This window comes from Notamacropus eugenii, chromosome 5 (assembly GCF_028372415.1).
Source record: "Notamacropus eugenii isolate mMacEug1 chromosome 5, mMacEug1.pri_v2, whole genome shotgun sequence".
Taxonomy (NCBI): domain Eukaryota; kingdom Metazoa; phylum Chordata; class Mammalia; order Diprotodontia; family Macropodidae; genus Notamacropus; species Notamacropus eugenii.
The window spans coordinates 77,113,407-77,125,717 of NC_092876.1; the positions used below are offsets into that span (position 1 = coordinate 77,113,407).

Sequence of the window (12,311 nt, forward strand, 5' to 3'; positions counted from 1 at the left end):
ATGGTGCTCGAGCTTAGATTGCTCTTACCCAGTCATTGACCACTTGCCTAACCCAATGGAATCACAATCCTCAAACTTTTTGGTCTCAGGGACCCTTTTTCACTCTTAAAAATTAGTGAGGACTCCCCTAAAGAGCTTTTGCTTACATGGACTATATCTATCAATATCATATTATAAAATAAAAGATCTTAGGATTAATTTGAAGATAGTTTTGACCTTGCAGGCCCCATGAAAGGGGTGGCCCCCCCCAACCAGACTTTGAGAATCACTGGACTAGATCAACTTGTAGGCCATGCTCTCCTCCCATCAAACCCAGCCTCTTTCCTCACCATCCTCCAGTCACAGGCTCACAGTTTGTGTCAAACCCAACTCTTCACTATCAGTCTCCCCACTACCCCACATCCATGTATCCACAAAACTTTTTCTACCTTTACAAGATCTCTCCAATCTACTCCCTTCCCTCTAGCCCCTAACTCTAATTCTGGCCCCATCACCTCACCTGATCTCTCTGCCTCACTTCTCTGCCCATTACAACTTGGCCTCCACTCAGCTACCAAACTTATGTTCCTAAAGCACTGATCTGATTATGCCAGGGGCCACCCTTGCTTTATTAGCGGCCCCTTATTACCTCCAAGATCAAATATAAAGTCCTCTAGTTGGCAATCCTTAAAGCTCTTTGGAAGCTGGCCCCTTCCTACACTCCCACTTTAGGCCTCTCTCTGATCTAGCTATACTGACCTATTTGCTACACCTGGAACAATCTAATTTCTGTGCCTTGTCCTGGCTGTGCCTATACCCGGAATGCTCTCCCTCCTCACCTCTACCTCCCAGCTTCCCTGGCTTCCTCCAAGACTCAACTGAAACCCCACCTTCTACTGGAGGCCTTTGCCAGCTCCCAGCTGCTAGTGCTCTTCCCTCTCATATGTTGGTTGTTAATTCATTTTCAGTCATGTCTGACTTTTCATGACTCCATCTGGGGTTTTCTTGGCAGAGACACTGGAGAGTTTTGCCATTTCTTTCTCCAGTTCATTTTACAAATGAGGAAACTGAGGCAGACAGGGTGAAGTGACTTGCCCAGGGTCACGTAGGTAGTAAGTGTCTGGGGTCAGATTTGAACTCAGGAAGATGAGTCTTCCTGACTTCAGGATTCGCATTGTATCCACTGAATCACCATCTGCAAACTTCCCTTTACTCTGTATATATCTTGTATGTAGCTAGTTATTGACAGGTTGTCTCTCCCATCCACATGCAAGCTTCTTGATGATAAGGAATGTCTGCCTTTCTTTGTATGCCCAGAACTTAGCATGGTGCCTGGCACACAGCACTGATAGTGCTCGCTGACTGATGATTTTCAGGGTTCTTTCCAGCTCTAAATCCAGAGATCCTCTAAGTCTTTCTCCAGTCCATCCTAACTTCCCACAGAAAAGGTCAATACTTAATCTCATGATCTACCTATCCTTCAGGTACACTGAGAATGAGGAAGAGGCTGGGATTCGCACAATGCCCTGGCACATGATATGAACTTAATAAATGCTTGCCAACTGGACCAGCGGCCAGGAAAACTGGATGCTTGAACAAAGAAGCCTTATTAGGAAGACCCTCTGGGTCTTTAGTAGGGGCTGTTTAATATAAATAATCAAGGACTTTCCTCTCCACTCCATGACCCACCAGAGGCCTATCTGTTCAAGGAGGGTAGATCTTTCCTTATCTCAGGAGCTCAGATAAGAAAAAGAAGCAATCTTCAAGGTCATTGCCCACCAAAGTCCCAAAGCCCAAGCAGATTCATCCAGCCGGGTCATTTCACACCCCACACCTTGGGCAAAGCTACTTTGGCATATGTGAGCCAGGATCCTTTCATTCTATGCCTGGCACCCACTGAATCCCCATTCTCAGACAAGTCCCTCTCCCTCTCTGGGTTTTACCCACCTAGTAGGATGACTGGAAAAAGGGTCTGATGACTTACTGTGGTAGGTAAGAACGCTGGATTTGGAGTCAGAAAATCAGAGGACTGGGGGGAGGGTGGTAAGTGGGAGAGGGCAAAAAGGGAAGAGGGGGGAAACCAGGAGTACATAGCAAACAGGCAGCAGTCACCACGGTTTCGCAGCTAAGGTATCAGTGCAGCTTCCCACTTTGCCAGACGTGTGCCCGTGGACAAGTGACTTCATCAGAAATCACAATGCCTACCCCTTTACCACCAGACAGGAGAGGTGACAGACTACAGATACAGAATGAGGCATACATTGCCAACGCATTGATTTGTTTTGCTTATTTGTATTTTGTTACAAGATGGAGCTCTTTTGGAGAGTGGGGCAGGGCAAAGGGTGGAGTGTACAGGGTGCCACTGGAAGTGACAGTCTTTTTTTTAAAAGAACACTTTTAAAATTTTTTACACTATACACATGAGCTATTAAGGTGTGCCCTCCCCATTCTATCTTCCATGGGGGAGGATGAAAAGACTTGAATTTTTTCCTACCCAAAAGAGCCAGGAAGTGTTAGGAAGGCTTTACACCTGTGTGATCTTCAAGATGTACCAGGAATATTAACCTACCTAAAACAGGCCCCATTGAATGCAAAGCCCAGGGGCAGTTCAGGAGTCTCTTCCCTTGGAGCCTGCCAGAACTGGTGGACAGCTTATAGTACTTCTTATAATGCAGCCCACCCCACCTCCTTCTTGGGGACAGAATTCCCAGCCTGCTCAGAGAAGCCCTAAGCTTCTCCAAGTAGGAGCTGAACCTTTGACTTCCCCCCCAAAACCCTTGCAGAGCCTCCCTCTCCCCACCCCCAGCATACACAGATAAACTGACTGGGGGGGGGGAGGGTGACAGCCTTTCCCTTCCCTCTAGTCCCCACCCAGACCTGCCCAAATGCAAATTCCGAGGCTACAGTTTGAGCAGTGTTTCCATGGAGCTGAGAACAAACATAAGGAGATCCCATCCTATCTCTCCCCCACAGAGACACCTGCCCAGGGCCCCCACGCACAGCCACTTCCACCCCCAGGCTCTGTCTCAGAGAAGGCTCAAGCCTTTCTACCTTTACTCCTGGCCCAGCTGGCCAAGGAGGAGGGAGCAGAGCTGGTTCAGAAAAGCTCCTGGGAAGCCTTCCAGGTTAAATCTACACTGGCCTCCCCACACTTTTCAAGTGCCATCAAAGCCAACCCTCTCATTTTACAAATGAGGAAACTGAGTTAAGTGACTTACCCAGCTATAAATTTCTACAATGGGACATGACCCCAAGTCATAGGATTTATTGCTGTAAGAAACTTTATAGAGCATTAATTAATTCAGCCTCCCCTCCAACTACTAATAGGAAGACTGGCTCAGAGATTAAATTCAAATTAATACATTCTTGTTATGCACTTATTATGTAAAGAAGCACTATTTCAATGAGATCACCGGATCTACTGGAGCTATTAAAAGAGGCAGCATGGTATAGGAAGAGATCACTGAGTCTGGAGTCAGGAGACCTGGATTCTAATTCTGTCTCTTTCACTAACTACAGGATTGAGATCAAGTCACTCAACCAAAGTATAAAATGAGGTGACAGATATCAGCCTCTCAGGGTTGTCCCTGGTTTAAGAAGAAATGAAAACAGTTCTTTAAACCTACAGAAAGGAGTTATGTTAGAGGCCTTACCCCTGCTCTCGAGGAACTTACAACAGAACATAATACCTGAGTATCCCTCCTTCCAGAAAGCCTCTCCAACCCTGCCCCACTACCAACTCCAGCTGTGGCCATTGCTCACCACTGAGTCCTTGACCCTCTTCTCTCCATCTACCCTCTCTCAGGATGAACTAGTCCTTAGTCAAAAAATGATCACTCCCTAGTCTATGGATACTTACCAAATCTGAAACCATACCTCCAAAAACCTCCAGGACATCTCCTTTTGCGTGAGCTCCCAGGGCCTCAAGCTCAGCTCTTCCAAAGCCAAACTCTTCATTACCCCCTAAATGTGATTTCAACTTTGGCATTTCTGTGAATGGTACTACCATCTTCCAAGAGACCTGGAGTCACCTCAACTCCTCCCCTCCCTCACTTCCCTTATCTAAATATAAGATCACAGATTTAGAGCTGAGAAGGACCTTAGAGGCAATCTAGTCCAACACCATAATTTTTCAGGTAAGGAAACTGAGGCAAAGAAAGTAAATGTCTTGCCAAAGGTCATACAAGTGGCAGAGCCTAAATTCAAATCTAGATTATCTGCCTGGAAATCCAGCATTGTTTTTTTCCACCACACCACAGGATCTCTTTTTACTACTGCTGACTAATTTCTCCTTTACGATATCTCTCCTTTCCAATCCCATGATCCGCCCCTACCTTGGCCCAAGCCCCCACCGTCTCTTATCTGGACTATTATAATAGTTCTGCCATCTCTAAATCTTGTTTCTGAACAAGGGGTGACCAAAGATGCAAGTACCATCACAAGATTTAGAGTTAAAAGAAGGTCATCTAGTCTATCTCCAAGGGGAAATCACAACCAATTGCGTCAGCTTCAGTTTCATTGTGGCAGAGATATCACATGACTTTATGCATGTCAAGACTACTTTCAGAATCTTCTAATAACGTGTCTAATGTCTAGTCTCTCCCTCTCCAACATGGACATGCTCAAGTGAACTTCCTTTTAAAAGTTAGCTCAGATCCCAACCTAAAAACAAAAAGACCACCTCGACTACCCAATGGCCTGCACAAATCAGGCCCAAATCCTCAAGTCAATCCCTGTTAGAAGACTATGAAAATGGCCTCGACATGCACGGTCATGTGCTATCTCTGTGTCATAAGGAAACAGAGGCTGATGAAGTTGGATGTGATTTCCTCTTGGAGATGAACTGAATGACCTTCTTCTAACTCTAAATCTTGTGATGGTACCTGCATCTTTGGTCATCCCTTAAGACCCCACTTAATTCCCTCCTCCTTCAAAAGCATCCTCAGCTCCAACCGGGTTTATTTCTTTGTCCTCCCCTCCCCGCATCATACTAGGCTCCTTCCCACTTCTGTGCCTTTATTTAGGCTTCTCCTCTTACCTAGAATGCCCTCTCCTGGTTTTCCCAAAGGATAATGGAACTTAGAGCTCAAAGGACTTTGGGGACCATGTATTCCAAACCCCTTTCTTAGCAGATGAGGAAATTGATGTTCCAAGTAAGAAAAAATTGCCAGGGGTAAGTCTGGTGGTGAGCACTGAAAGCAGCTTTCCAACATCTTGCTCCAAATCCACCCTCTTTGCAGTGGTACATGCATGCTGTTCTATGAGAAATGAAGACCTACAATTCCCTCAATGCCCACTTCAGATTCATTGCTATGAAGCCTTCCTTCATTAACGTTTCTGAATTCCTTCTCACACATGTCTAGCTAAGGTCTGGAGAGTAGAAAGAAGGTCCACTTATTCATATCATCTTAATATGTTGTCTAGAAATGTGATCTCTCCAACCCTATCTGTCTTGTGTCTTCAACTAACCTGTCAGTAACTTGAAGATAAAGACTATGTTTTCTTCTCTGATACCCTCCAGCCACCTCCAGGGAAAACACAAAAGTTCATCAGCACTAAGATCTCTAAACACTTATCCCATCCAGGTTAGTAAGATTATAAACAAACACAAGGAAGGAGAGTCATTTCTCCAAGCTGTATTTCCCTTCCCTGCCTGAATGCAGAAGGAGAGGAAAAGAGAAGGATAGGGAATTGACTTGATTTCTCAATTAGGAGGGTGAATAGGATATAGTAGGGATGTTGGGCAGAAGTGACCAGAATCCCAGGATCCTCTTCCCCCAGGCTTCCCTGGATAAAGGCTTTCCCTCGGGGAAATGTTAGTTTTTACCTTAGAAACCATCTAGTTCAATGCCCTCTTCATTTTACAGATGCCAAAACTGAGGCTCAGAAAGGAAAAGGGACTTGCCCAGGATCACAAATCAGATCACAAACCTCTAGGAGGTACCTATTCTCTCTCCAAGGAAAGTACAGAAAACTACATATCCTGTACCCAGACTGGAACAAACAACCTTGTGTAAGTTCCTTTCCAGTTGTAGGCCTCAGTTTCCATATCTGTAAGCAGAAGGGGTTAGGGATGTGATAGTTTCAAAGAGCCTTTCAACTTCAGAGAGTCTGAATTTAGATAGTTTATGAATCCAAAGGACATGGGGAAATGGGCAACAGTTTCCCCTGCTCCCTGACCCACAATTCTCCCCATAGGGTTCTCTGCACAGGAAATAGCCCAGATTTCCACCTGACCAGGCAGCTCCCCAGTGGGAGGGGATGTGAGCAGAGGGTGAGGCTGTACCTCCTCCCCCTATCTATCTCTCTGATATCCTCTCCCCCCCCACCACACACACACACACACACACACACACATATCAATCCCAGTTCATGTTACAGTTCTCCCAGCACTGAGGGAACTGGAGGGGGAAGCCAGGAATCCTGTTGCCCAGCCTCAGAGGACCCTCCCCCACCCCTGGGGCTGAAATACAACCTTTCAGGCAGATCCCAGCACAGACTGGGGCCCAGGCTGTTCCAGCTGGGTGACTGAATTGAAAAGGGGGGGATAGATGAGGGAGGGGCCTAGACCCTTGGCAGTGGGGGGGAGGGTGCCCCAGAGAACCAGTCAGATGGCTGATGTGGTCAGATGGAGCCAGCCCTGGGCCTCCAGCCTTCAGTTTCTGTCTCCAGCTCCCTCCTTTTGTCTCTCCCTTCCTCCAGTCAACCTTCTGCCCTCTGGGGTCTGCAGGGTGGGACAGAAGAACAAATGTGAGTGTATATCAGCTACTGTGTAAAACAGTGAAAGGCTGTGTCTGTATACAACACGGCATCTGTATATGACAATGTGAGTCTGTGTGACTATTAGCTGTGCTGATAGGTGTAATTGTGAGTACATGTAAGTGTGAACCCATGCTCTGCACACAGCGGGTAATTAACGTTTGCTGAAGAGAACTGTATGCCTAGGTAAATATGAGTCTGCACCCACATCTGCAAATCTATGTGGGCAGCTGTATAACCATAGCAGGAGTGACTGTGGACATCTGTGTAATAACTACGTCCGTTCATACATATTCATGTACAAGCATGCATATACATATATACATCTATACGCCATGTGTAACTATGTACCCATACATGTGAACATATATACAAATCTTCCACAACTATGTGCCCAGCTGGAAATAGACCCAATTCCACAAGACATAAAAATAAGTGCGTCCTGGGTCCTGTAGGTGTAACTCATGGTGTGGCTGAGTGTGATTTATAACTATGTGTCGTTGTGCACACATGCATGGGAACGTGTATCCCTGTCCTGTTTCTGTAACTGTAGCCATGTGTGGACGGATATTCCTGGAGCATTAAGGCACACTGTGTAACTATGTGTCCATATGCACACTCCTGCGCAAGCATGTATCACTGCCTTGTTTGGCTAACTTTCTCAAAGGCTATGTGCTGAGGATGTACCATACAGGCGCGTTCATATGTGCCCTTTGCGTGCAGCCGTGTGCATGCGGGAGGCTCCATGTGTGAGCATGCAGCTGGGTCCCCGTGTACACAGCCGGGGGTAGGGTGGGGGACCCCAAGTCCCCGGACGCGCGGCCCCCACCATCCCCCCGGGCTCGGGCCGCGCGGGGCAGCCCCGGCCCCTTCCCATCCCCCTCCCCTCAGCGCCCCCGCCCCTGCCTACCTGTTCCCTGCCTCCCCCGGCGGCGCCCAAAATGCCAGAAGCTGCGGGTCCGGCTGCTGGGGGGCTTCCTCTTATGGTGGGAGTTCCCCATGGCGCGCAGGGTCCCTGGGGGGCGGGGGCGGGGACAGGGATGGGAGTGGGCGGGGGAGGGGGCGCGCGCTACATGGCGTGGGGCTGGCGCGCGCTCAGGCCCCCGCGCGCTCCGGCAGCTCCGGCCGCCACCGTCCCTGCAGCCAATGGGCACGCCCGGGAGGGGCGGGGCCTCGGAGGGGAGGCGAGGGGCGGGGCGAGCTCCCGTATGCGGGCTCTCCCCCGCCCCCACTGGGACGCCTACCTCTGGCCCTCCCAAAGCTAGGCAAGCCTGGAGGCTCCTGGGAAGAGGAGGCGGCCGACGGCCCCTGCCAGGCAGAGCCCAGGAATTAGCACCCTCCTACCGGGTTGGGAAAATGAGACATAGACAGGATGCAGATCCTTGGTTTTCTCATTTGCAAAATGGGGATAACGTGCACTCCTTTCTTCACAGGAATTCAGAGTCAGATCTAGTGCTGAAAGCCACCTTACAAGTAGTAAGTGGAACAAGTTGGGATTTGAACTCAAGTCCTCTGACTTTAAATCTCAGCCTTCCTTCCACTGCACCATGGTTTTAATGAAGAAGGCACCATAGAAGCCATAAGTGATACAAAAATGGAAACTAAAACTTGTTTTATTATTACTACCTGATAACTGGAGCAAGTCAGTTCCTCTGTACAGGCTCAGTTTTCCCATATATAAGTGAGAGTGTCAAGTTATATAATCTCTAAGGCCTCTTATCAGCTCTAACATTCTCTGTTTCTATGATCAGCAAACAAGTCTGACCACATTTTACAGAGAGAAATACTGAGAGACCTGGAAAGATGCAGTACTATCATGCCTAAAGTCTAGTGGTGTTATGGAAAAGAGCTGGGATTCAACCATGGGTCTTCTGACTAAGACTAACATTCTTTCCATTTACTATGTTAATTTGACTGACTTCAAGGAGCCAGGTTCTCTACCCACAGACTGTCTCCAGATTCACCTACCTTCAAAGCTTCTCTCAGCACCCTCCCCTGACTCCCCAATAGATCTGGAGTCAGAAATCCAAGGTTCTAATAATTACTACTCTTGACTTTGGGCAAGTTCCTTCCCCTCTATGGGCCTCAGTTTCCCCATCTGTAAAATGGCAGATGGGCTAAATGATCTCAAAGATTCTTTCCAGTTCTAAATTCCTGTGATCCTATGGCACCTCAATGAAGGCCCTAGAAGGAAGTAATGCCTCAGTTTCCATATGTGAACAGGGAGCTAGAGAGCTAGGAAATGGAGTGGGGAGGAAGAAAGTGTCAACAGCTCAGAGGAAAAATATACTCGTCAATCTATCTCAAGAAAAAAGGACTGTTAATTGATTAAAAATTAATTTAAAAAATAAAAAATTTTTACAATTAAAAAAAATAAAAGACAACTGGTCTAAGATGCTTGTAGATCCCTGTGGAAAGAATCACCTAACCTTAAATACCATCTAGTCAGGGTGGGAACCTAGAAGATAAGAAAACGCCAGGGAAAAGGAGGCCCACAGTGTTGCCTAAAGACCTTTACTCCATTAGAGTATAAGTTCTTGAGGACAGGAACTATCTTCTGCCTCTTTTGTATCCCCAGCAAAAGGCACTTCATTAATAAATACTCATTGACCCCATTTGAGACAAACCCACCATATGAAAACTCCAATGACATAGACACTTTTCTCCTCTCCAGTTTCAATCCTCATCCTTCACTTTTCCTGTGTCTGTTGGTGTGTCAGGGTGAGCTTGAAGAAATTCCCTAAAGAGAAAAACTTGACAGGGGCAGAGGCTTGATCCCTTCCTCCAGCCCCAGGATGGGACTGGGCACAAAGGAGGCACTCAGCACAAATCCACTGATTGACAAACAGCTCATTTTTCAGTCTTTCCATTGACAAAAATAAATCTAACACACAAAAAAAGGGGAAACCAAAGGACTGTACCAGGGTGGAACAGGCTGCCACAGGGATCAGTCATTACAGCATGCAGAGCTGACCGGAAGAGACCTTAGAGCTCACCTAGCCCAACGCCTACATTTTATAGATAAGAAAGCTGAATCCTTGCCCAAGGTCACCCAAGGAACAGGACAGAAGACTGGAACCCAGGTCCTCAGCACTCTCATCCTTGTACTGAACTGAATGAGCATGAGCAGAGACTGGGTGACTGAGGACACTATGGAAGGGATGGTGGGAATTCCGGGAGGTTTTGGATTAGATGACCTCTGAGGTCGGGATTCAAAAACTTTTCAGGAGCTGTTCTATAAAGTGGGATCCCTCTGTGTCTTCACAGAGTGAGACAATTTGTCCAGGGATAAACTAGGATTCTCATCCTTCTGTGATCAGAGAGCTTGGGCATCCACTGAAGCCAAGATACTATGCGGGTGATGGCAGCATTTCCAACCTCCACACCCCACCCCCAAGGGGTACAATGCTCTTTCGCATGGGGTTTACTCAGCATGTGATCAAAGCAGCTGAGATGGCTTTGTGCTGGGATGGGGGGCCCTCTAGGGAGGCTCTCTTCTCTAGGCCCAGGTATGTACACGAAGTCTGATACAGCCTGGGTAACCCCTCTCACCCCCACTCCCATAAGGCACTGGTTTAGCCAGTGGTTGCCATTATTCCAGGCCCAAGGAACAGGGAAGAATGGGGGGGCCCAAAGCCACAGACTCCAACCTTCATTTGTCTGCCATGATCGGCTGGTTCCATGTCTGTCACCATCCTTTACCCCCATCAGACAAGTACAGCCCCAGTCCCTGGCCCCTGTTCTACTCCTCCCTAACTGCAGCATCTTCTCTGGAAAGGATAATGAATTCACCTCTTTGGGTGTGAAGTCTTCTCCCTTTAGAAAGTAATCTCCTTGAAGGCAGGAGCTGTCTCTTTTTGCTTTTATTTGTACCTTAACACAGTGTCTGCCATATAAGTACGGCATAAATGCTCATTTTCTTGATGAGATTTTTCTAGTAACAGAGAAACTAGAAATGTCCAAGTCTGGCACTTTTCCCATACATCCCCGCAACTTCCAGAACAGTGATTGTTCTCTCCCCATCATCTCCTCCCCTTCCCCTACTGTACCTATTCTAGGGCAGGTTATCCAATACCCGCCCCCCACATTCTGGAGTTACCTCCCACTACTAACCATAATTGTCTTCTCCCCCATGTTCCAGAGCCCTTCCTTCAGATCCCAGATCCCAGTTTCAAATCCTAATCCCCAATGTTCTAGAGCAGACTTATAGAATGTTAGAGCTAGAAGAAATCTTTAGGAAAGATCTGGTCCAACCCCTTCATTTTCAGTTAGACAAAATGAGGCACAGATAGGTGGTGAATTGGCCCCAAGGCCACATAGCTAATTAGGTGTCAAAACCCAAAAAAGAATACAGGCCTACATGATCCTAAGGAATCTTTCCATTATACTTCACATCTCCCCTTATGTGAACAATAATCACCCCCTTCCTCATTTTTCAGACCTGTGATTTCATTTTAACCTTACTTCATTTCAGGGCAACAACTGCCCACCAGGATCTCTCCAGCTGGACTAACCTTCTCACCTCATCCCCCAAGCCCTCCACAAACATGTAGCGCCCACTCATGAACAAACACAAATGTATACACATCTGGCTCAGGATTCCTTCCAGCTCTTTTGGGGAGCCACCTCACCCAGTTCTGATCTCATAGCACTTTACACTCTTCTCTTGTCTTTTTCAAGTGCTAATTTATATTCAGTTCATCTGTGTCTCTGAGATCTCCCGTCCCCAGCTAGACTAAGTGCTCCTTGAGGACAAGAGTTAAGCCTTTGTCTTCTTAGTTTCCCCCATAATGCTAAAGGGTCTGGCACACAGCAAGGGCTTAAATGGTTGAATGGGCATGGGCAAAGAGCTTCAAAAGCCCTTCCTGAGCAAACATATTTCTCTGTGTTCCTTACACAATATCCTCCCTGTTTCCCTTCCCCCACACTCAAGACTAGGAGAAATTATAATACTAATAAACTCTTCACTAGAATGAAAAGGATTACAAAGGTTGGAGGCTATGTAGTACAATATATAAAGCACTGACTCTGGAACCCAAAGTCCTGGTTTCAAATTCTATCTCTAATGTGACCTTGAACATGTCACTCAGACTCCTCAAGCCTCAGTTTCTTCATTTGTAAAATGAGGGAGTTGGACCAGATGACCTCTGAGGTCTCTTCCACATCTAGATCTATGTATCCCTGAATTTTGGTTTTCCCAAAATGAAGCAGGGAATGGGAGTAGTGTCCCCATTTTACAAGAGAAGGAAATTGAGTCTTTGGGGAGATAAGTGACTTGAGCACAGCCACTCAGTTTATAAAGGACAGAATAACTTCAACAAAAATCCATGCTTCCCTACCCAAAGTCAAGGGTTCTTTCCACTGCTCTACATTCCTCTTGGTCCCTCTGCCCACTAAGATTGAAGCCTCTCTCCCATTCCAGTGGAAAAGAGGTCAGGAATCCCAGAGTTCAAGGGACTGGACCCTTGAACCCAAGAGGCTAAATGACAATATCTTCAAACAGGAGTTAAGGGGAATGGGAAGCCAGGGGGGAAGGTCATTGACCTCCTTTCATCACAGGATATAGAACCTTC

The 12,311-nt window shown here is 47.0% G+C and overlaps 1 protein-coding gene across 4 annotated transcripts in view; it reads right to left on the bottom strand.

The window, feature by feature from the left end:
* The window catches only part of NHSL3 (NHS like 3), a 41,838-nt gene that overhangs the window by 22,553 nt on the left and 6,974 nt on the right, over window positions 1–12,311 (bottom strand). The window contains exons 1-2 of one of the 4 annotated variants that reach the window (XM_072609795.1): window positions 7,649–7,787; window positions 6,455–6,703 (exon numbers count right to left, since the gene is read on the bottom strand). The exons of 2 other annotated variants lie outside the window; for them this stretch is intronic. In XM_072609795.1, coding sequence (XP_072465896.1) covers window positions 6,455–6,703; window positions 7,649–7,739 — 340 coding nt within the window. In that variant the 5' untranslated portion in view covers window positions 7,740–7,787. Of the gene's footprint in view, window positions 1–6,454; window positions 6,704–7,648; window positions 7,848–12,311 lie in introns of those variants that run through there. One more of the 4 variants, XM_072609797.1, reaches the window with a different exon arrangement.